General features: G+C 38.7%; 2 protein-coding genes across 16 annotated transcripts in view; both read right to left on the minus strand.

Annotated features, from left to right (window-relative positions):
* The window catches only part of LOC108154155 (synaptic vesicle glycoprotein 2C-like), a 52,966-nt gene extending 46,230 nt beyond the window's left edge, over positions 1-6,736 (minus strand). The window contains exon 1 of one of the 7 annotated variants that reach the window (XM_033389706.1): positions 6,586-6,727. Coding sequence is in view for 5 of the 7 variants with exons in the window: in XM_033389704.1 (XP_033245595.1) it covers positions 6,450-6,483 (34 nt within the window). In the remaining 2 variants the exon portion in view is untranslated. Of the gene's footprint in view, positions 1-6,325 lie in introns of all 7 variants that reach the window. The other 6 variants (XM_033389705.1, XM_033389704.1, XM_033389709.1 and 3 more) reach the window with 6 other exon arrangements.
* A 6,747-nt stretch (positions 6,737-13,483) lies between these two features.
* The window catches only part of LOC108156055 (acetylcholine receptor subunit alpha-like), a 65,555-nt gene continuing 54,084 nt past the window's right edge, over positions 13,484-24,954 (minus strand). For 7 of the 9 annotated variants that reach the window (XM_017287332.2, XM_017287331.2, XM_017287329.2 and 4 more), the window contains 6 exons: positions 20,353-20,521; positions 20,159-20,295; positions 19,957-20,100; positions 16,834-16,953; positions 15,662-15,908; positions 13,484-15,590 (listed from right to left, as the gene is read on the minus strand). In XM_017287332.2, the coding sequence (XP_017142821.1) occupies positions 15,393-15,590; positions 15,662-15,908; positions 16,834-16,953; positions 19,957-20,100; positions 20,159-20,295; positions 20,353-20,521 (1,015 nt within the window). In that variant the 3' untranslated portion in view covers positions 13,484-15,392. The remainder of the gene's footprint in view (positions 15,591-15,661; positions 15,909-16,833; positions 16,954-19,956; positions 20,101-20,158; positions 20,296-20,352; positions 20,522-24,954) is intronic. The other 2 variants (XR_004472032.1, XM_033389703.1) reach the window with 2 other exon arrangements.

Raw genomic sequence — 24,954 nt, forward strand, 5'->3', positions numbered from 1 at the left:
GTATTTGTTTGGATTGTACGATTTCCATAATATAAATATTAGTGCATTAATTACACAAAACATAACGCGTTCATTAATTATGTCAGCTAACAATTCTTCAAAAGCGTTAGCTAGCTAAGCGATATTGAAACGTTAGGGCTCTAATTGTTATCGAACTCGGTAGCGGTAGCTGGCCGAATATGATGAATGAGATTTAGTGATCAACGGCAAGCGATACGCTGCGCTTTATTTAGATTCGAACATAAGACTGATCATTTATGAAATTAAAAGCTATGATAGCAGCCAGCTTCGCGGCCAGTGCTGCCGCGGCGCTGCCACCACCGCAGAACAGGCGCCACCGTTCCAAGAACTCCAACGTCGCTGGTAGCTGTTCGGCACCCGTGGGAACTGCTGACTTGCGCCTTGTCGGTGGTGTTGGCTTGCAACAGCAGCTTCCAACATTGTCGTCACATATCCGCCGCAGTTGTGACTCTGGTCGTGGACCTCGCTAATATGCTAGGTCAGCACACGTCCAGTGTCGGTGGATAACTTATATAATATAATATATAAGTTAACAAATGTTAAGCAAATTGGCGACTGGGCGGAACGACTTTCTGCAAGATCGTTGAGTAGGAAGATTCACTGACCGTGGGAGCGTGGCCGTCGCGACCACCGGATGCCAGCCTGCATTGGACACCAGACACAAGGCGCAATGTCATACGGCTGTTTTTCAAAATATTACTGACGCCCAATGCGATAGAGACCACACCCGAGAGAACACCCTATTATAGTGCGGAGACAACGCCCGCTATAGAGGAAGTCGATCGAAAAAAATAAGTAAAAATAAAATAAATTGAATGCGGAGACAACGCCCGCTCAAGGAGAGTGAAAATAAACTTGAACGAGCTACTTGAACGGCCAGTTGAGGTGTGTGAGGGATAGTCGGGGGCTCGAGCTGATCGTTCAGTTTGGCAAGGCATTGCTCGTAGACCGCGTAGCAGTCATTGTACATCTCTTGGACATCAGTTACACCCTCTTGATCCGCTTCCGCCATCGCCACCGAACAGACCTCGAACTCCGCGTCCACTTTCGCACACAGGCTTCCGAGTTTTTCAGGAATTGGGAGAGCGAGGGGGTTGGTGTGCTAGCATGGTCGGACCTCACTCAGTTGGGGCCGGACGGGAAGTTGTGGGCGTATTGACTAAGCCGTTGGAGCTCGGTGGATGGGTCAAACACAGCGAACTTACCCGCTTACACATCTTGCGAGATTTCTTCTCAACGCGTATCAGAGTGAAAGTTTTGAACTACGATCCGTGGGTATGTGGTTTTGGTGGAATTTATTGCGAGTATTTATATTATGGAAATCGTAGACCGTGACCGGAAAATATACATCTAAATTCTAAGATCAATAAAGAAATGTCCAACCAAGAAAGAAAAATGAGGATGAACAATAATATTAAGGCACGAGGTGTATATAGGGTCGGTTGCAAGCGGCCGTTAAAACAATATATCCTCGAAATTCAGGGTAGCGCGTTACTTGGCGTTACGTTACGATCAAGCCCGGCACCGAAAAATATCCTTTCGACGACTACAACGCGGCGAGGCGAAAGCGAAAAGAAAAATGAAAAGATTGCACCGCTGCTTGTATGTGTGTATGTATGTCTGTAAGTACTGTGTACCGCGGCTTGGGTTAACAAACCACCTTTTTGGCGAGATTTAAAACAACGGTTAAAAACGGTGTATACCCGATTTATATACAATATACATATACATATATATATTGATATGAAAGAATATTCTAATTAAAAATACGTACGTATATGTAAGATAAATACATATGTGCCGTATGTTTTGAATCGTGTGTTATTTGTATTGGCAATATAATTTATTGAATAAAGAGACGCAGTGATTTGTTTTTTTCTATCTTCATAAAACCGAAAAAAGCCATGGAACGTCGAGCATGCACGGAATAAAAAACAAAGAAATGCAAAGAATATGTATTTATGTTTGTTGTCTGGTCTGATCAGCTCGTGAGGTGGCTCAAAGGGGGCCTAGCTGAGGCCACTAGACGGGTCGCAGGTAACGGATAGCGAACGGCCTACCTCGGTAGGTCAGCTGCGCATAAGCGTGCATCACTTACGGGAGACTACCGAATTAAGCAGTCCCGGGTGTTCGCAAAGAAGCAACAGTGACTATGCACTTGTGGTGCCGCCTCATATAAGTAGCTCCCAAACTCCCATCCCTACACGCCACCTACCCCTATCCCAACACCCACACCCACCTCACACCGGGCAGGACTAAATGTGTTACTCGACCCGTGCCGAGGGTCAGCCTGGCTGGGGGCCCGGTTTAAAAACTAGCCCAGTCGCTAACGGAGGGCTCAGGGACTCGGCAGCCCCCTGTTCTAATGATGCCTTACCCGGGCAACGTGGATCTCTGCCCGGGCTGACCAAAAAAACACAAAAAAGACAAATGAGTGCGGCACTCCCCAGATGCCAACTGTGGGCAATCCCAAGCACAGAAAGGCAGAGGCCCAAAGGCCTGGCCCTACTGGCTGTAGGCTGGCTGTGTTCCTGTGCGAACACGAGGGAGCCCCATCCCGAATCCGGAGTGGGTGGCACTACAACTCCCAAAGCCCACACCTTGGAGAGGCAGCTAAGAAATACTGCGGCTGCCCGACCTTCTGGTAAGGTGGAGGGGGGGATGACTTGCCGTCGAGCCAGCGCAGAGGGGAGGATACCAAGGAGTCAGTGGAAGTGGGTGAAAGCTACGACGAAGACCCAGGACCTCCACCAGTCTGCAAGCATATGGGGTGGTTCCAGGGCAACATTAAGATAATTGCCTGCGAAGACGAGAGCTCCATGAAGCTATACAAAGCGGCAGTGGCGCAGATCGGTGAGGTCTACGCTGGGGCGAAATTCGTCGCAGTCGACTAGAGCGAGAAAGAGCTTTAATGAGCCAGAGCGCATCCTTAAGATGTTGCAGAGGTGCAATCCGAACAAACCGACCTCTGGCTGGAGGGTAGCAAAGAGCCGACTAACCAGGCGGTGCTCGTTTTAAACAAGCACTCGCTGACCCTGATAGAGGCAGTTCGATCGTTCGTTGTCTTTGTAGTGACCAGATGTGTTTTTGTTTTGCGCTCAGCTTCTTTTCCTTTTATTTTACAAATACAGCCGGTGTTTTTCAAAATAAACCTCGATTAAAATCCTCATTTAACCTACAGTACAAAATCTGTCCTATAACGCGAGTGCATGTCTATTGTGATTATTAAAAATTTGATTTCGAAATTAATTCTGTGCGTTGGTTAATCGTGTGTTTGTGTGTTGCTTTCTGCAAGTACGCTCACGCTGAGTTCAGCCCGCTCGTTATCTCGTAGCCTTTTCCTTAGCTATCACTCTCTGCCTATTATCCAAATACCTGTTCTTTCTCTCTCGCTCTTTTAACTTTCTGAGCTCTCTGTTTAGTATCTCTCGATATAACCGCTCTCTTTTTACTAATTCCGCTTTAAGCGTGATTGATTGATTTTTTTTTTATAATTTGAATGGAATTCGCTGTGGTCTGCGCCATGTGGTCATGCAATAAGCAGATCACCTACGATCAGCCGATTTTAGTTACTGTTTACGTTACTAACTGAGTTTCTATGTCAGGTAATTTACACAAAGGCTGACATGGTGTGGTTAAAAACTCAGCACCAAAATAAATGGATCTTCGCAACGCATTCTACAACTAAACTTCAATCAGTATGCAACGGAGTCTCGTGAACCATAACACTGGAAGGAACTGGCCTACTCTCCCTGTCTCCTGGATAACCTGATCGCAATACTGAAGTAAGCATCAGCACCACCAATCACGATCCAGACGTGTCATCACCTCCCATTACCCTTTCACACCGATTTGCCGTCAACTTAGCCGATGGGTGAACACCAGTTAAACGGCCGGAAGAATGTTCAGTCACAAAATTATACCAAATGAATATTACAAAATATGCATACACAAATCCTCATAAATACATTAGCAACAAAGAATAAACAATAGCACTTGTAAGCTCGAACCCACCAAAAGGGATCAAGCAATAAACTATTTACTATATAGCTGCCAAGTACCTAAGTAAATGCACTAGAATGGAACCTCCGCACAGAGTAAGTACACCCTATCTCCTTCCTAAACAAGCCCATTTGACGGCGAAAAGTATGCACAATTTAAGGGATATGGGAGTCCTTACAGGTTTTACTGCTGGTCGGATTCTTCAGCATTATCTTCTATATGGATGAGCCAGCCAAATTTAAAGTTTTCGTAGCAAACTCATATTTTGCATGAAGCGCACTATTACCTGCATAGAATTGTATATGGATTCACCGCTTCTCATATTCGACAGAGAACGCATCTTCTGCTTTGTCACATTCAGCTGGCAAATTGGGGATTATCATAAAGGAGATTCAACGCAATGGTCAAGTCATTACATCCAGATCTAATAGTTCGCCCAGCCCGTTCATCGATCATTTTAGATTACTTAAAGTTGGAAGTCGTCTTGGCAACCCATCGCTAGGATTTCAGCACCCGCTTATTTGCCACAATCCACGATCCACACGTCGCTCACCGCAGAGTAAAGCATAAATCATAAAGTTAGTTACGTTTTCACCCCCGTTTCAAACGGCCGACCTACCGCGCGTACATCCAAACAAATACACATACTTATATACAACGAAACCCATCGGCCTTTCCTTCTCATCGTTAGATAATTGAGCTGCGATCCGCCCCAATGCAGACACGGACAATGCCACAAATTTCGTTGGAGTCGATAACGAGCTTTTGGAACTAAAGAAGCTTTGTCTGAGCATCTTGCATATTAATCCTGCTTGGCTGACTCGATCGAATAGCGTTTCATCCCACCTCGCTCTCCGCATTTTGGCGGGCTGTGGGAAGCGGCCGTGAAGACCGCAAAATATCACTTGTACCGCTCAGTTGGACCATCTGTGCTTAGCTTCGACGAGCTGCGCACTCTGATCTGTCAGATCACTGCAATTGTTAACTCTCGCCCTTTGCTCTCGCTTTCAGAAAATCCTGATGATTTAGACGTTTTGACTCATGCTCATCAGCTTCTAGGCGGCCCCCATGAGCAAATCCTCGAGCCTGACCTAACGAAGCTGAACTACAATCGTCTGGATAGCTGGCAGCGGGTCACCCAACCCAACGAAAATCTTCCTCCAATGCGTTGGCCACTGGCTAGAGTGGTCGATGTCGTTATGGGCAAGGACGGAGTGTGTCACGTCGCTGACCTGAAGACATCCTCAGGAAACATCAGGAGGGCCGTCACTCGGCTATGCTTGCTGTCCCTTAAGCAATCTGTTGAGAGACTAGCTCGCAACGGGGGGAGTATGTTCGGACCAGCCGCCAAATAATAACCGTAACTTTAAGCATTATTATTGTATGAGCAGAGAGAGCCGCCTATGTTGTAAAACGTTGACTTTCTGCAGAGCTGCTGCGCTCTGCCGCTAAAGGGGCTCTCTGCCGCCGCCACTTCGGCAATTACTTTGATCTGCCGCCGCCACTTCGGCAATGACTTCGATCTGGCGCCGTCGTCTATTTTAGTTCTATGCTAACCCCTCTGCGCATTGGTTGCATATCGATCTCGCCTAAATTCTTTTTGGCCATAGCAAACAATCGGTTTCCGCTAAGCCACCAAAATTAAATACGAATTATATAGATTAAACCAAATTCTCTTTTCATTTTTGAAACACATAGGTGCCAAAAAAGCTTGGCATCTCAAACAATATGCAAGTAATCGTTGCCATAGGCACCACGCTCACAAGCACGCATACATATGCAAAAGATACTTTCTTTCGCGACAAAGTGTTCAGTGAAAAACAGGCACAAAAGAGAACTGTAAAATTCGTGCTTTTCTTGAGCGAAGACCGATTTGAGGAAAATTCGATTTGACAGACTTTTCGCAATGTGTCCGTAAATTAAAGTTTTTTTTCAAACACCCTGAAAATGTTGACTGTTATTTGCCTGGTCTGATTATGTAAAATGATTATAAACTTAAAAGAAATTAACTTTCAAGATTTAAGTAAAATATGTAAGCAGTAATTTACATTTCTCCATATAATATGTACAATTTTACATACATATGTATGTATGTATGTAGGTACAAAATTATTTGTTAAAACCACTTTAGAAAAGTACGCGAGCGCATATGTATGTATGTACATATGGATTGATACATAACACTAAAACTATTAAAATAATATTAATTTAATTTAATTATTTTAAGAGAAATTAGTATCTAGACCACAGAAAGGTGGTATAAACTGCTATCATTGGGGTGCTTTATCAACGGTGTGCTTACTAAAAGCGTTTTTGTCACTTATTTTTATTTGGAGTCTTTCTGCACAAGCTTTTGTATGCTATTCAGAAATCAATCCATTTTTATCTCGATGCTTCTTGTAATGTACATACACATATGCACTTACATGCATGTGCATATTTTAAAATTATCCGTAACATTGGCAGACATTTGTAGCATATTTATTTATGTAAATACATAAATATGTGTATAAATAAATTTAGTTCAAATGCTCTATGATAATGGAAGGCAAATGTGCTGACTTCAGATTCAACTTTATAGTTTCAAAATATTCCGGTTACATTTTTGAAACTTTCTTGATTTATAAAGCGAATTTAAAAATATGTATATGGATTATCCGTATGAAATTTTAAAAACCGTGATCCGTTCAAAAAAACTTTTAATAAAAACTACACGTATAAGCATTGAACACATATAGTATGTATTTATATACAAATATATGTAAATTTCGCCTTTGTGGAAATCTAGAAATAATTCTGAGCTAGCGCGATCGCTAGTCACCTCTCGCCAGTGCTAGCTGTCAGTTAATTGAAGAACTTAATATGACCACCCCGCAGGAATTATACATTATCGCTAGGCACAGTTGAATTCTTTCCAGCCTGCAAAAACCCCAAATTCTGAACGAATAAAGGTATGTACATATGTATGTACTTTCATGCCATTCATTCATGTAACGGAGTTCTGTATGGTGCTAAGATCTTCTTCAAGAAGAATAAAAATATGTTGTGACAGTTTGATTTTTTCCCGGTGCATATTTTTCCGTTCCGATTTTTTGGTTTCCGACATTTCATGGGCATATGTGGAATCCAATTCGCCAGACAGACAGCTTATGGTGACCAGCTGGGCTCTTTGTCTTCGTGTCCTTGACAGTAACATATTTTCACCTTGCAGGTCCTCACCAATGTGCTTGAAATGCTGATACATACTGGTGCATGCGTCTACTTGTTTAAGTTGTATACATAAGTGTCCAATTTTCGTAGTTCCCATGTTAAACGTGTTCACGTCTTTCCAGTAGGGCTTTATATTATAATAGACGATGATGGTCCAGTCCGTCGTCGCGAGTTGACTGGTTCCTATTCTTTCGAAATATATGCCCGGTTTCGATCCAAACTGGGTTATGTTGATTGACTTAGACATTGCTAACGGTAATATCAACAATATTACAATCATTACCATGGTTAACGACAATTTATTCGACTGTGTCCTTTTCAGCTAATTCTTCATTTTCTGTCGAATCGTCAATTGGATGTTTATGAATGGGCTCCACTTCATTGAACAGCGGAGCTACATGTTGAATTTCTCGTTTGAATATTCCCTTGGCTGTTTTGACTTCAACAACTCTTACGAAGTTGTCTTTGCCATGGAACACTTGAACAATTCTTCCTAGCGGCCATTGCAATACTGGTGTGTTGTCTTCCTTTAGTATCACTAATGCGCCTTCTTTAATGTTCGCTGAAGAGGAGGTCTTTTGACGCTGCTGCAACTGTTGCAAATATTCCTTAGACCATTGTGTCCAGAATGAATGCTTTAACTTAGAGACTGCTTGCCATCGATGACCTAACGTCTTTGGTTGCTGGGATGGCTCACTGTCGGCATGTGCGGTTAACGGTTCTCCTATTAGGAAATGTCCTGGTGTTAACGCTGTTATATCGCTTGGATCGTCCAATATCGGTGTTAATGGTCGAGAGCTTAATATAGCCTATATTTCGATTATAACAGTTTCTAGCTCCTCGTAAGTTAGACTTGCCGTTGTCACATTCTTCAACAGCAGATGTTTTGCAGATTTTACTTCAGCTTCCCATAATCCGCCGAAGTGTGGTGCACGAGGAGGTATAAATTTAAACTGTACCGCTTTGTTGTTGCACTCCTGCACAATATCCCTTTTAGCCTTTTCGAGAATATAGTGTCTTCTAAATCTTGAAGCTGGCTTCTGGCTCCTACGAAATTTGTTGCATTGTTGCCGAAGTGCCGCTAGAAATGTGGTGCCGCGCTGTGGTGAGATCACTGACTAGTTCCAAATGTACTGCCTTAGTTGCGAATTTAATAATGGATTTTAAATGGTCCACAATAATCAACACCAGAATTGAGGAATGGCCTTGCCTGCGTGACACGAAGATGTGGCAGATTTCCCATGATCTGATTTAGCAATTTTAGCCTAGCTCTAGTGCACTTCACGCAGTTCTGTAGAATGTTTCTGGCTATATTTATCCCTTTTAATATCCAGAAATGCTGCCGTGATGCTGTCAGCAATGCCTGGGGACCGCAATGCATATTCTTCTTGTGTATTTTGCTAAGGATGATCTTAACAATTGGATCTTTATATGGCAGGAGCATTGGGTGTTTGGTGTCAAATGACATAATTGCCGCTTCCAGTCGACCACCCACTCGCAAGATTCCATTGTGATCCAAAGCGGTATTAGCGAGCTTATTAAGCTTTCCTCTTGTGCCTCCTTATGCTTTGTTATATGGCGTAGATCCTCTTTGAAATCATTCCGTTGTCTTACTCTAGTAGACTGCTATTAGTAAACCTCCCATCCTTAGTTAACCGTAGAAACATGCTTGGTGTGATTTTTATGCACAACTTGATCTGGGGTGACATAGACAGCCCTGATCTGTGGAGCCGCATAAACTTCACGATTCCTATTAGACTTACCAGAAATTTTAAACCGTAGAACGAATTATTCCTTGCATGAACCGCTTAGGGTCTTATGCTCGGATTATAATTCGCTCAACCATATTATATCTACCACTAATTCTCTTCCGCTCATTAAATTACTAATCCTTACACACCTTTCTAGTAATTAGTAATTGTAGTGGTATTTGTATTTTGAATGCATGCCTAGTTCTTTTAGTATTTTAGTGCTAATTTCCTCGAATATTAGTCTAATGGCTATCTTTCCTGCATGCTTGCGTAACAGCCTTCTGCTGGTTTCAGACGGGGTACTTGACGGTACAGTAATTGCATCGCCTCTTGCTTGCAAGATCACAAGTGCGTAAGATGCTTTCGACTGAAGCCCATGGTATCGGAGCATATTATGGCGGATCTTTCAAAGGAGCGATGGTTCTCGTGCCTTTAAGATCACAGGCGTGCTACGTCTACGCCTGCATTTGTTTCGCTACCAAGGCTGTTCATCTGGAGCTGATAAAGGACTTATCTACAGTTGCATTTCTTCATTGACTAAAGCGCTTCATATGTACTAGACGGAAACCGCGGCAAATTTGGTCAGACAACGCCACCAATTTTTTTGGCGCTAGAAATGAGCTGATGGAGTTAAAGCGCCTGGTCCTCAGTGTTGACCATCAGAAGGCGCTGCTGGATTTTGGTTGGTAGTGGCTATTAACTGGCATTTCATTCCTCAGCGTTCCCCGCATTTTGGTGGTCTATGGGAGGCTGCAGTGAAGACGGCCGAGTACCACTTCTACCGTGCGATAGGCAACACGGTGGTTGGATTTGACGAGGTGCGGACGCTGTTATGCCACATCACTGCAGTAATTAATTCAAGACCTTTAGTTTCAATTTTACAGAACCCTGCCAATCTGGATGTTCTAACACCACGCTGTTCGGAGCAGCAGCCGTTAATAGCTCTAAGGTTAAGTCTCTCTTAAGTTTTCTGTTATCGCGCTCATCCTATGTACGCTCTCAGTACATACACGCACACACCTATGTAAAGTTCTAACTTCTTATAACCCACTGCTTCGACCCTTCCATCTGTCTAGTCGGTCGTTCCTCTTCGAGGCAGTCGGCCAGCAAAACGCCTAACACCTAAAATCGAAGTCCACTGCCACGGCCTATAGCAAAAACACACAAACAATATCGAAAAGTAAACACCAAATTGTAAACTTAACAACGCAGCAATTTTTAATTTTTAAATGTGGAGTCAGAGTTGCCGAAAAAGCTCGGCAGTTTCCAACAAGCACAATTCTTGTATGATGGCCCTCATGCTCATGCCTTGTTCGCTGAGCCTGACGTCACGCAGCTAAACACTTTGTCTCAACTGCTTCGCTGCTGCACCGTGGCAATCCAATTTCCAGTGAATCCACTTCGGCAGTCGTAATAAACCCGTGTTCTTCCGACGAGCCACCCAGCCTTCAAAATTATTTCGCCGCCGGCCAAAGGGCTGTGCTTCTGGGCACGGCAATCATTAATATTTGCCTCTAATCTACCAGGGGTCCGAGACAACGTTTATCACGGAACGTCTCTTCAATATAATCAAGTTTCCCTCTCAGCCGTTACAAGCTCGGTACGAATGTGTCTTCAAATGCTTTGTTTCACCCCAGTCTAACAGCCTGTTATCGCTGCTGGGTACCGCGCTCAGTTAAGAGCCAGTTACATCGCCCTCTGTTGCTCTCGCTCTCTCGGTTCTGTGCGCTCTCACGATAAGCCCATCGCTCACCGTTGTCTTAGCGTGTAAGCTAGAATCAGTTACGATTCCACCCCGCTACAAGCTCCGTCGTGCAAATACACGCGCCTGCAATTTCCATATCAGTATACGACAATACCTAAATTATAGAAACTTATTAGAACAACTACGACCTGAAGTCTATTCTTTTGGATATTTTCCCACTCGTTGCTGTATACCCGTTTCGGTGATCCGCTCCACTACAAACAGATATTGACAATGATTTTGACTAGATGTTTCCAGTGTTCAAAATAAGCTGCAAACTTTTGAATTCAACTTTATTTATTAACAAATACGTAGGTATATATGTATATACATATATTATACATATATGCATCATTTTATTAAGAATATTTTCTAATTTCTAAAATGTTAACTTTCTATTTCACAATTTCATGCTATTTTTAATGCTTTACCTTAAAGAATATTCAAAGACGTTTGATGTAAACAACAAGGGAAAATACCTCTTGCTTACACATCTTGAGAGTAGGCTTCCTTTTATTCTTTTATGAATTTTTTTTATTGCTCAATATATATTTGGCACATTTTTACCTATTATATTTTATACTTTTTAATCGGACGTTTCATGAGACTAACAATATTTTTTTTTAATATCCAACGCCTACACAATTTTAAAATATAAATTTTCAAAACAAACAAATTAACTAATTCTACTAATAAGCAGAATAAAATAATAATTAATAGTCTTTATATGTACCCTTAACAAAAACTTTAAATATGTTAATATATTATAGTCTGGGGGAATAATACTTCAGGTCCGATAAAATCTGCTAGTGTTGGTATTCTTCTCCACAGTACTATCAGTTGAAGAGTTCTGGCGCTATTTTTGTCAAAACTATGCTCACCAACAAGTACAGCTCTCTGCCGCTGGGTTGAAACCAGATTAACCAAAAATTCAACTACTCACAGCTCAACTGACTCCCAGCTTTCACTGTAAGCTATTCCCATAAGGCTATCAGTTAGCAAAATCAATATCATGCGGACATAAGTTTCAGATCGTAAAAAAATAAACCTATTATTCTGCGCTTTGTCTCCATTCTGTCTCTGTCTTTGCAGCAAAGTTAGCAAAGTCTAACATCATACCACGGCTGCCAATATTGCATCTATCGACACAATTTCGCCCCTTATTCAATGCATATGTACTCATACGACACATACATATATGTATGTAGCTTTTTTTTTGTGTATATACTCAAATCTTAATTTGTGTTTTTTATCCGAAGCTATTTTAATTATAATACACATACATAGTTAAATTTCCCAATCCCGGAAGAATGTCATTTGGCATTATATATAAAAAAAAGAATCTTACCTTTAAAAGAAAAAAAAAAAATGACCTATGACTTACATGGCTTTGATGACTTAGAGCAATTTAGCTTATGCCTTTTAATAAATAATTTTATTATTACCCAAACTCAAACTTTGTCCTGACATATTTGGTCTGGGCAATAACACCTTATGTATAATATAATAACACTTTTTTCGTGCTAACAGCTGTCGCGCCCAATTTGGTTATCGGTGCATCGGAATAAAATCTCTGTTACACATAACAGAGACTTTTGTGCGTATAAAACACTCAGTTGTTCTCTGAACACACTGAATTGTGTGCTTAAGTACAAGAGAAAAGAAAAAATATAGATGACAAACATTTTCGAAAACGGGAGCACCCCAAAATGAATACGGTTTTTTTTTAGATGAAAACGTAACCACACAAAACTGATTTAAAACCGGAGCCGTCCTCATTAAGTAGTAACCTACTGAAATGAAGAAATACTCATTTAAATAAGTAATGTGGGCTTTGTGTTTAAGCTAAAAAATTTAGAACTCTACGGCTTCCTGTATAATCTTGTTTTTTTTTTCTAATGTTCTAATGTTCTAATTTCACATTTGCAAAATTTTCCCGATTTATTTTTGAACACATATAAATTGGGGCTCCCGTTTTCACATTCCGCAAGATTTACTCGTTTTCAAAACGAAAACTTTTCGTTGACAAAATGAAAAGTAAACAGCTTTTTATACAACGAAGCGACCCTTAATTGCGACCCCTTAAAAATAGATGACTTATTGATGCATTAACATAAACTTGACACCTATATCAGGATAATTGAACTTTTGCTTTCTTTATAAATAATTTTATTTTAACCCAACCTCAAATTTGGATCGAAAAAAATTGGTCAGAGCAACAACAATTTTCGTTTTGGTGCAAACAGGATAAATATGTGAAAACTGGAGAACCTTAAAAACAAAACAAAACGTATTGGTTGAAAGCGTAATCCGCAAAAGTAAATGAAAAACGGAGCCTGCCTGAATATAAAAATCTTCCTTTCCATTTTTTTTAATCCGCCGCTTTACTGGATTGATGTTACATGATTTAAAAAAAGAAGATTTTGGTTGAGACTCGTGATTTACAATTAGTTCACCTTACGAAGCTCTGTTAAAATGCCAACTTTCATAAACTCTGTGAACCAAAAAGGTTTTTTTTATAGATTTGGAGCTTAAATAATTTAAATAATTTTTTTCCTAGAATTCGTTTGGTATTTTTTTACTGCTGTTTTTTTTTTAAGAATCTCTACTTAACTTGAGTATCTTACATTCAATATAAACATTGAATCAAACATCAGATTTAAAAAATATTTAAAATTAATTAATCGGAAAAAATTAGGCTTTCAAATTTGAAATTGATCATGTTTGCTGTATATTTTTTTATAATTTTGACTTTAAAACTCGTCGAAATAAAATAATTTCTTGTGTTGTAGTTTATTTTTTTTTATAGGTAATGGGGTGTTGTTTTAGTTATCACTGTTACTTCCGATACGGGTACAATTGGAAAGTTACTCTTACAAATTTAAATTGTACTAAAAAGAAACTTGAGAAATAATTTAACAAATATACGAAAATAATGCTATAAATTAATATAAACTTAAACCATCAGCAAATATGTATGAATTAAATATCGCAAGCATTAAGAATGTCATTTCCATTAGTATTTAATCGCTAACATTCTGTACAAATTTAATAACTATAAGCTCAGATAGCTCTAGCACTCGGCATTTTATTTCCATACTACTGGCATACATACATACATTGAATAAACCGCTCACTTGAACAGCCCCGTCTTGTTTTGACTGCAAAAATACGAACAGTATACAGAATATTGCACATAACTGAAAAGTTGTTGGTGTTTTTTCATTTTTTTTTACTCTTGTCTTTTGCAAGCACAGAAATGTTCAGTTTCGGATAGTCCGAAAGTAAGTCCGAGTAAAAAATGTAGATTTGGCTCATTTCAGTAGCTATCCTAATTTCGTTATCAGCTTTTGTAGTATTATCGTAGAAAATTTGCAATAAATTTCTGATTCATAGCGTTTGAGCTATAATTCATTTAATTAAAAAAAATGGGTGTAAGTTTGTATGTAGATGTATTTATGTAAGTAAGATGCCCATGTTGACACTAGAAAGAAAAATATAAAATAAAGAAAATGGCAAAACCAAATTGAATTTTTCTCAATTAAAATGGAAAAATAATATTATTCGACCCCATAAAATGTCTCGAAAAGTATATGAGGGCGAAAGACAATTTCTAGACACTGAGAACCTAATTGACGCCATTTAATCAGCATTGGCAACTATATCGATCAATGTTCTAGAAAATTATTACATGTCCTTAAAAGATCGAATATATGAAGTAATATCAAGCCAAGGTGGGACTACCATATACTAACTTATACCTCATGATTACTTCTGTATGTTAAAAACATTCAAAGATGTGCTTTTTGAAATTTTAAACTCCTGAACCTATTCAGTTGAGTGGCACTGTATTTATAGTTTTTAAATGAATATTTGTAAGATCCAACGTACATTAAAGAATTAACGATCTAGAGAAAGTGTTTATTTCTGCAAAATGAACAGAGATCGTTTTTTTCGAAGTTTTATGTATTCAAAAAATGCGATACCTGCGATAGAAACGACCGGTTGATAAACAAGTCATTGTTAAAATAGCTATTTTTTCCTGAAGATAGTTTATCCAAAAACTTGAAAAGTCTGTCTTATATGTAGATAAGCAATTTAGTAGCAAAAAAATAATGCAGCATGTTATATAACATCAGCTATAAATAATTGAAATTGTATGAAAATATCCTATGATTATAGAAAAACGATCGATCTGCAGTGTCCGAAACTAGCCCACCAGATTGTTTAAATGTAGTACGTACATAAAAAGAAATTGTCAATGTTTTGGCCAAACAACTTAAATTCTCAAGGATTATGCTTTTACACAAGGGCTCTAGCTGTAATTATGTGCATACTTTATATCGTCAAAAAGTAAAGAGCATACCAAAAAATTTCAAATCGGGTAGTCTTTAATCCTATAGTATCAGTGATTCGTGGACTCCGACACACGGACAGATGGACATTGTGATATCGAATCGCATAGAGCATGGAATCCCCGATAAATAAAGCAGCACATATAACATCCAAAATAGTATTAAAGTATCCAAAGAGTATTAATGCCAATATATATTGTGTTCTCACAAAAATATATGTATGCATGAAAATAATGAAACTATAAATATTAACAGATTCAATTATCTGAAACATTTTTAGTTTGTAAACACTCGTTTTTTTTTTAAATGTTATTGTGGAGGTCTACAGCGTCCAGCTGATGTTCCAGAAAAGTCCAAGTCTTTCTGCTCTATGATAGGAATCCGGTCGTCGTACAATGTTGGTGCCTGCAATATGATCCCAGCTGTTCCGACAAGAACTGCTAACGTAAATATCCACAAAAAAAGTCTATCCAAAACCATTGCGACGTACTTCCAGTCTTCCTTTACCTTTTTGAATAAAAATAAAAGTTAAAATTTTATTTTAAACATTTTATTTTAAACATTTTATTTTAGATTACTTTTGTTGAGTCCTCTTGCATTTTGGTATGCTCCGCTATAAAACGGACACAGAAACAGCTTTTGTGGATTCTTGGTGGACATTTAGAGTGTGAAAATGCTGGGTTGTTTAATATTGGACTTTTTATCCCGGAAGAACCAATATCCAAGTCGGGAACAGCTGCCAAATCGTCAGAGCTACAATTAGTAAGTGTTGGTAGTGGGCCATGAACTTGACAACTTCCACCAAATGGGCCATTGGCAGTTAAGCTATAATTTCAAAATGGAAAATATTTTTAATATATACCACACAATTATTCTATATTGTATTCTTATTTGAGATGACAAGATAGTTCCAGTTGATTATCGTGTTTAATAAATTGAATAATGAAATTAATGAATTGGAAAGAGAATTGTGCGACCTTTTACACGATTTTGAATTACATTTAAAGTAAACAAGTATTTATTGTAATTTAAAATCTGGTTGATTTATTAAATATCTCGACCTTTAACATCTTTTGAACATTTCTTATTTTGAACCATACAATTTAGATTTTTTTTTTATATTTTAACGTTGAAAAAACATTTAAAATGGTATAAAACTTCATCTTTTTTTAAATAGAATAGAAAATCCTGTGAAAGTTCATACCATTTGAATTCATTCATTTTTGCGGATTTCCTTGATGCAGATGCCGAGTAAAAATTATGAAAGTACACAAAGTCACAAAATCGCAGTTTCTTTATGTAAAAAGAGATGTTGGGGTATGTTAAACTAAACACACACAATGGATCTCGCGATTTTAGTGGAAGGCCAAACATATGATACATATGTTGTCATATAGTGTGACTTCATAGTGTTCTGAACAGAATATTCAGTTGCTTAAGTTCTCTCAGATCTTGGCGCTTAACAAGATGGACGGACGGACAAACATCGCTATATGGTCTATGCTATTGATGCTAATCAAGAATATATATTTGTATATACTTTATTAGGTCGGAAACGCTATCTTCTGTCTGTTACGAAGATTTATACGAACTTCATATACCACTGTCCGATTTGAAACTGTATGAAAAGTTTCAAAGTCAATACGAAGGCGTCAGTCTCTTCGATATCACATACTTGTGCAAATATCAAGTAAAGCATTATGATATATATGATTAGCACGTAAATATTAGTGATGGGTTCAATACTTTCCTTTGCGACAACTCTTCCTTAGATTGTGTATGGGTGTATCGTGAAGATACAAGACGATCTATATTGGTCGACGAGTAGTATGGGTAAAAGCATGCATGTGTTTCCTTTAGGAGCAGTTTACTGAAAGAGGTAAAAAAATGTTAATTAGTATAAAAAATAAATATTTTTGAAATTTGTAAGATAAAATGAATATTATTAAAGATATTATTATATTTATGGTAAAAAAATATCTATAATGCTATTTATACGATATATACAAGAGTGACGAGAGTGGTAGATTTGTGGTGAAAATGGATGTGTGTAACGTCCTGAAGGAAGCTTTTTCGACCCCATTCCGTCTGACCATCTGTCCGTCCGTTCGCTTGTCTGTCCCTATGTGCGCCTAGTGCTCAGAGACTATAAAAGCTAGAGCAACGACATTTTGTATTCAGATTTCTGGATACCGCACATACCAAAAAATGTTCCTAATTAAATGTGGCTATTGATGTATCATTAGATGTATTAGTTGAATTTTCTTCACATAGCGCCATTCGATGATTTTAGGTAAAAATTTATTTCGTCGGTAGGCGTTGATCTTGGAATTACTGGCAGTGTTTGGCGTAAATCGCCAGAAAATAAAATCATAACGCCTCCACAATATTTCAAGTCATTGCGTAGATCTTTCAATGTTCGGTCAAGTGCTTCTAATGCACGCTTATGCGCCATTGCGCACTCGTCCCAGATGATGATTTTCGATGCTGACAAAACTTTGGCCATTGCAGAGTTTTTTTCAATATTACATATAGGTTCATCAATATTTTGAAGATTTAACGGTAATTTTAATGCTGAATGAGCCATACGGCTAACAATAAGAATCTAACAATGTGGCTGCTATTCCAGAACTAGAACCTGCAACCGCAATATTGGATATCGCATGAATAGTGTCTAAAACATTGACCAAGAATACTGTAGAACACTCATACGGTTAACCAGGAACTGCATCGGCATACTTCCGTCGTTGAAATTTCTTCGATGAAGTGTAATTTTCCATGTGTAATAGCGTGGCATCTCCGAGTAAAGCAAAGTGCGTGCAAATGGGTAGCTTTGGCAGATTGCAAAGAAACTGGTAAATGTTGTCCAGTACCTCCAGCGGGAGGTATTTGAGCACGTTGAGCAACTTTTGATGTCGGGAAATTTATTCGTGGACCATTCTCCAAATGCACCCTAAAATGACTGTCGTGAATAGGGAATGAGAATATACGTCAAATCGCAACAGTTTTCATAATGACCATATCTATGGATTTTATGGATCAGGGACCTCATTTTTTACCCGAATCACGTGCTGTGATGTACAATATCTATCCATTTGGATTACAGGTAAAAGTAATAAGGAGATCTGGCCGACCGTAATGACGAACATATGTCAATGCATCTTGCGCATGTTCATGCATATGATGGGGAATACCTATGTATATAGGTCGTTGGCAGAATAGTTAATTCAACAATATTAGCTTGTACATGTCGACGGCAAAAAGTTGTCAGTACTTTGCCGAATCATCAAACAATATGCGTAATAGTTCATCGAGCTAACTTTCCTTGTATTTTCTTCCCCATTTAATGGATTTATAACTTTCCATGTTTCCCATGAAGTATATTTGAAAAAATTTCTGCTGTGCATCTTCGAGAGTTTGCAATGATCCAATTCGATTCTGAATCTGACCTTGTGTCCTGTATACTTGTAATCTGAGGCCATTTGGAAACAACCATTCTACTTTTGAGTGTTTGCAAGAAAATGACGTGATTCGGCCGTTTCGCTACAAAGCAATGAACGCAATGGCTCATGTTCGCTCGACGATTTCGCATTGCCAACCGAGCTGTTTCACGGGCTACATCGCTTTTTTCTTGTGTTTGAGAAGCAAGAAGGCGAGCCACACCAACGCTGCGCTCTTCACGGGCAGTTTGTTTTTTTGTACCCGATACTCAAAATGAGTATAGATTAGATGATTAGATTTGTGGTGAAAATGGATGTGTGCAACGTCCAGAAGGAAGCGTTTCCGACCACTATAAACGCTAAGTGCTTAGAGACTATAAGAGCTACCGCAACGTCATTTTGTATCCAGACAGAGAGATATGGCTCAATCGACCGAGTCGATTGATGTTGATTATGATCAAGAATATTGTTACGTCTATATAGTTCGTAATGTTGTTCCAAGCAACTTCTAGCTAATACTGACTATTTTCAATATAATCTGACATGACAACAAGTCTACTAAATCTTCATTCGTTACAATACATATACTTCATGGGGTCGGAAACGCTTCCTTCTGGGCGTTACATACATCCACTTTCACCACAAATTTAATTCACCCCTATATTCATTTTTAGTATCGGGTATAAAAACAGAAAAATATCAGATTTTAAAGATTTTAAAAAGAGTTTCATCGGCGCACAGCTGCATAATTTATTATACATTTTTGCAGCTCCAAGTCTATCAGTTAAAGTGGCTTTGACTGGCTTTTGAATGGTTTTATCATTCCTCATCTTCATCATCCGCAGTTTGGAAGATACGAGAAAATCAAAAACGCAATCACCAAATATTCCAGATTGGCGAATCTGCGTTAAAAAAGTTCCGTTTCATATGCTATCTCGTTTGTTATCGCATTTTACCAGTTTTCGACACAATGATCTTCTAATTAGCTTTTCATTGATCTTCATAAAACGTGCACTCGAAATGAAAGGTTTTTATGATTATGCTTGTCCCCAAGAATTCATAAAAAAGCTAGAATTAATTAATAATGTATCTGTATAATGAGAGCATGTTCAGTTGCTTATCCAAAAATAAGACGGAAATTATTTAGGACCTTGGCAGTCTGCTTGATATGGTCATTCTCTACGATTTTACGATTTTTGGTTTTCTAGTGTTTTTAAAGTTGTGGATGCCACAGATTTTCGTCCTTTGTGGGGGCGGAAAAGGGCTTGGCAAAATTTTGATATCACAGGAGTCTGAATACAAAATTTCGTTGCTATATGCAATATATAGTCTCTCAGCCTAGGCGTTAAAAAAGACGAAATGTTATTTATTAATCTAAACATTGCACAACAGCCACTAACAAAACTTACTAAATTAACCATTCTTTTTCTTACCTTGTTTCAAAATTATACGTTGGTCTCTTTATAAACAGAAATTTTGGCAGAAAATCAATAAAAACTCGTTTTACCCAGGGAGCCATTCTATGAGTTTGCGGAGAACGGAAATGAACGTTAAGAACGACGACAGTAACGCAGATACTTTAAGTAGATGAAACAGAATTAAATGCATGAATTTATTTAATAAATACAACATTACCTTATTGAAACGAGTATCATAGCAAATATTAGGTATTTTCCCAGCAAAGGTACAACCAGCGATGTCGGAGGTATGATTTCGACAACCAAAAGAAAGAACACATGAAGGCTAATCAAAATGGAAATTGATAACGTAACCTAGAAATATAAATTCCAATATATAATACTATACAAATGTTGACATATTTTACAAACCTTTTCTCCGCTATCAGATGGCAAGTAGAAGGTAAGCACAGTCAAAAATGAAATCCCCATACAAGGTATAATTATGTTAACAGTGTAAAAAAGAGTTTTTCTTCTCATTGTTATATTGAATGTTATGTCCAGGTAAGGTTCATCGCAGCAAGTGTAAAACTTTTCATTTCTAAAGCAATAAATAATAGTTATTATATAAATATAGTAAAATATTCATTAAAAATAGACTAAAGTATTTTTAATTCTATATTAGAAATTCTAAATGATAGGCATTTTAAATTTAAATTTTCTCAGCGAACTAAAATTTAAAAGTCAGTAGTAACTAGTTAGTAGTAGTACAAATTCAACTTCATCCACTCATCAACCGCAATCAATTCGGTCCTATTTACATTGTCTAATTACAGGTTACTTATATAAAATATTGGCCTATAGTATTTCCACAGAGCAAATCTTGGGGGAAAACAGACTGTACCGAAAGGCAATTTTTCGGAACAAAATTCTACCGTCAGCTCTTAAGTGGACCGAGTTTAGTCTTTTTTTTAGTTTTTTAAATATTTATAGTAAATTCTGCTAGAAGGAGGAACATTTTGAAAAGCACTTGTAACAGTCTAGTATAACCGGCGTCTGGGCAGACAGACATGGCTCAATCAATTCGGCAATTGATGATAATCAAGAATATATATGCTTTTTGCGTCGGAAACGCTTCCTTCTGGGTGTTACAGACATTCATTGACACCACAAATCCTATATACCCCTTAACTCTTTTTGAGTATCGATTATAAAATCGTCATTAACTTTCAAGAAATACAAAACAGTGAAATTTCAACAAGTTTCAATGAATTTTCATCAGTTCTTGTCATTCATTGTGTTTTCACAGCAAATTTAAAAAATTCGAAGTGTCATTTATTTAGTGTTGCATTTTAAATTTATCGGCAGTTAAACGTGCGGTTTATGAAAATTCAAGGCAACCGGTGGGTCTCAGGGACTAAAAATTTACCTTTTGTTATACAAAAATAAAAAGAAAGGTTTAGCCCGATTTGACCACGCTTAGCGGTGCAGACTTGATCTCAAAGATCTCGAAAATAACCACTGCAAAATTAATTTGTTCCATCTGGCTATAATAATGGTCCGATCTGATCCAAATTCGGCAGTCTGTATTTTTTGTGTCTTCAAAATTGTGGATGCCACATATTTATGTTCTTTGTGAGGGCGTATACTGATCAATAATATATATACTTAATGCGGTCGAAAGCGCCTACTTATGAGCGTTACACACATGCATTTTCCCCATAAATCTAATACTCTATAATACCGTGTACTCTTTTTGCGTATCGGGTAAATAAAATACGATGTTTGACTGATGGTTTCTATCACAGCTACAATATATACTGATCTGATCAGTTTTAAATTGTGTGATTTAGAATATGAAAATATAGTCCCGCTCCGAAAATATTAACTAGATAGACTAACTCGATATTTAAGCCAACAATAAAAGGATAACACTCCACTTATATATTAAAATTGCGGATACGGCGAACGTTGTCTCACCCCAATTTAATCCATTCATATAAGCTGTAGAGTGATAATAAAACACAGATAGTTCAAGTTGTATTTTATGTTTTGTTTTTTTTAAAACCATTTTTAGATTAAAAACGAGGCGGAACGTTGTGAGTTGCTGCGGACACCGCAACTCTACATTTACACCCGATACTTAGTCAGTATAGCTCTCCTCCGGCAGACGCCGCTAATATTAAACGACACGACAAAGAGTGCGTGCGAGAGAGACAGATCAGAGACAATCAGTCTGAGCGCGTCGGGCGCTGCGTAGCCACTGCAAATTGATTTGTTGCTTTTGGCCATAAAAATTATCCGATCTGATCCAGATTCCGCAACCGGATATATATGGTCATTCTCTATGATTGTGCGTTTTTAGTTTTCTCGAATCTGCAATATTGTGGATGTAACAGATTTTCGTCTGATACGTTTGATACGATCTAATTCAGATTCTGCAGTCTAGAAGATATAGTCATCCTCTTCTATTCTGCCACAGATTTTCTTCCTTTGTGGGGGCGGAAGTGGGCTGGGGAAAGTTTTGAAATATACTCGAGCAGTGACATATCACAGAAGTCCGGATATAAAACGTCGTTGCTCTAGCTCTTATAGTCTTTGAGCACTAGGCGTTGATAGGGACGGACAGACAGACAGGGCTCAATCGACTCGGCTATTGATGCTGATCAAGAATATATATACTTTATGGGGTCGGAACGATTCCTTCTGGACACACACATCCATTTTCACCACAAATCTAATATACCTCAATACTAATTTTGAGTATGGTATAAAAAATGTATAAAAAAGCGTCGATAATATCCATATACACTCGTGGCTGTGGGTATGGCATTTTATTTATATTAAATTAATTTTCCAGATTGGTGGTTAATACAAGCTTAAAATTCGCACAATCTTCTGGTACCTGTCTGAACCCCTTTTCAAAAGCTTGCAACAACAATATCCCTGGGATGAGGGCGTCCGCTCGCTACGAGGGATTTATGCTCCTCGTCCAACTACCGCACCGAAAGAAAAATCTCATCGCTTGGGCCGGACAGCACAGAGCGGACGCGATCCACTTATGCGGAACCTATATATGTGGAATGCCGTCGAATTCTACGGGAAAGCCTGTCGGAGAGAGAGTAAACTTTGCCAAATTTTGGCCAGAGCATTTGGTGGTGAAGGAGTTCAAGGCTAAGAAGAAGAAGACTAGGCCCCCTATAACTCTTAAAAATCGTCCCAATGTGCCATCCTCATCTCCCCGTCCTGCTTCCACCCTTCGAAATAACTAACTTATCTTAGTAACCTCTTAGTAACCCATCAGAATGTTAGACGCTTACGTAGTAAGCTCAGCATTCTTTTCCGGGATAGTGTTGAATTTCCTTCCCACGTTATTGTGTTTACTGAAACCTGGATAAAGCCGCACATTCTTTGTTCTTCTCTAACTTAACTTTGGAATATTTCACAGTCTATTTTCAACAATAACTGGAATTCCTGTGTAAAATTGATTCTTCCCGCTTTCGCTATATTCGTATATTTCGCTTAATTACTTGTTGGTATATTCCACCTTCTTCGGAAATATCAATTTATAAGCAGCACTTATCCGCTTTAACCGCTGTTTCATATAAAGATCATATGATAGTTCTTGGTGACTTCAACTTGCCAGGAACTGTTTGGTCTTCGATAAACGAGTCTAGTAACCTAGTGCCCATGTCACGACATGACTTTGTTGACGGCCTGCTTGACCTCTCCGTGTCTCAAGTCAATCATATGAAAAATTCATTGGTTCGATTGCTTGATCTGTGCTTTGTCTCGGATCCGACCATAGTGTTGTTAACCCGAGCCCTTCCGCTCACTATACCTGAAGACATCTTCCATCCTACTTTCGAAGTGTCGCTAGATATGGGACCAACTGTATTGGATCTGTCGATTAGGCTACCAGAACGTGTCGTAAAGACGCGTTTGCGAAGCTTGATAACCTCATTAGGGATTTTAATTGGTCTGCTTTATACTTGTGCACTGATGTCATAAAAGGCACAAACATTTTTTACAATGCTCTTGGCACATTTTTTTATTCTTATGTGCCGCTGTCTTGTCCGTTTAGATCTGGAAAGCTCCTTGGCTTACCGAAGAATTATTCAGTCTAAAAAACTTAAAGTCAAGATTTGGTTCTTTTGATAAGTGACTACTTAATAGCTGTGTAATAGCTTGGTCAAACTTTTCAGTTCTTAATGCTCAATGCTATAAGAACTACCTATCTCGACATTAAACAGTTTTACAGTAAGCGTAGAACGTCCGCACACCCATCCTCGCTATCATTTTGTAATACGTCGGCAAATAATAATCAGGCGATTGCCGATCTTTTTGCCCAATTTTTCCAGACGACATATTCTGAGGAAAGCTACTCTGGTAGTCCGTAATCCGCATTTTCAGTCCCTTAATAAATTAATGTTTTTTACTTCATGATCTTCGACTAGTTAAGGCGGTGTTTTCACCGGGTCCAGGTACTGCGCCGAGGCACTGTGTGGACCGTTGCTTTAACTATTCACCCTGTCCATTGATTCTTCTTGCTTCTCCCCGATCTGGAAAGAATCGTTTTTAATTCCTCTCCCTAAAAAAGGTAGCAAGTCTAATGCAAAAAATTATAGAGGTAGATCAAAGTTATCCGCTATTCCATAAATGTTTGAGAAAGTCTCCGCACTTGCAGCACCTCTGCAAGTCTCTAAGTCTCTAAGGGAGGCAATAGCTTTCAGCTTTCAGCAACCAGTTCAGCCGACAGTGCACACACCTGCAAGCTGATTCTGCCTGAAAAAAGCTCTCAGAGCAGCTGAGCTTTCAGCTCCGATTTCAGCGCCGATTTCAGCTCCGCTTTCAGCTACATTCGTGAGGGAGCTCTTAGATTAAGTAAATTAATTAATCCGCCAGAGCAGCGGCGCCAAAAAGGGACGAACGCCTACGCAGCCAAGCCAAGAGACTCAGGCCATGCGCATAAATAGCAAAGGGACAATATTAAGAGAGCCCGACGATCGCTCTCACGCCTACGTCACACCCCCA

Source organism: Drosophila miranda, chromosome 2 (genome assembly GCF_003369915.1).
Source record: "Drosophila miranda strain MSH22 chromosome 2, D.miranda_PacBio2.1, whole genome shotgun sequence".
In the NCBI taxonomy this organism is placed as follows: Eukaryota; Metazoa; Arthropoda; class Insecta; order Diptera; family Drosophilidae; genus Drosophila; species Drosophila miranda.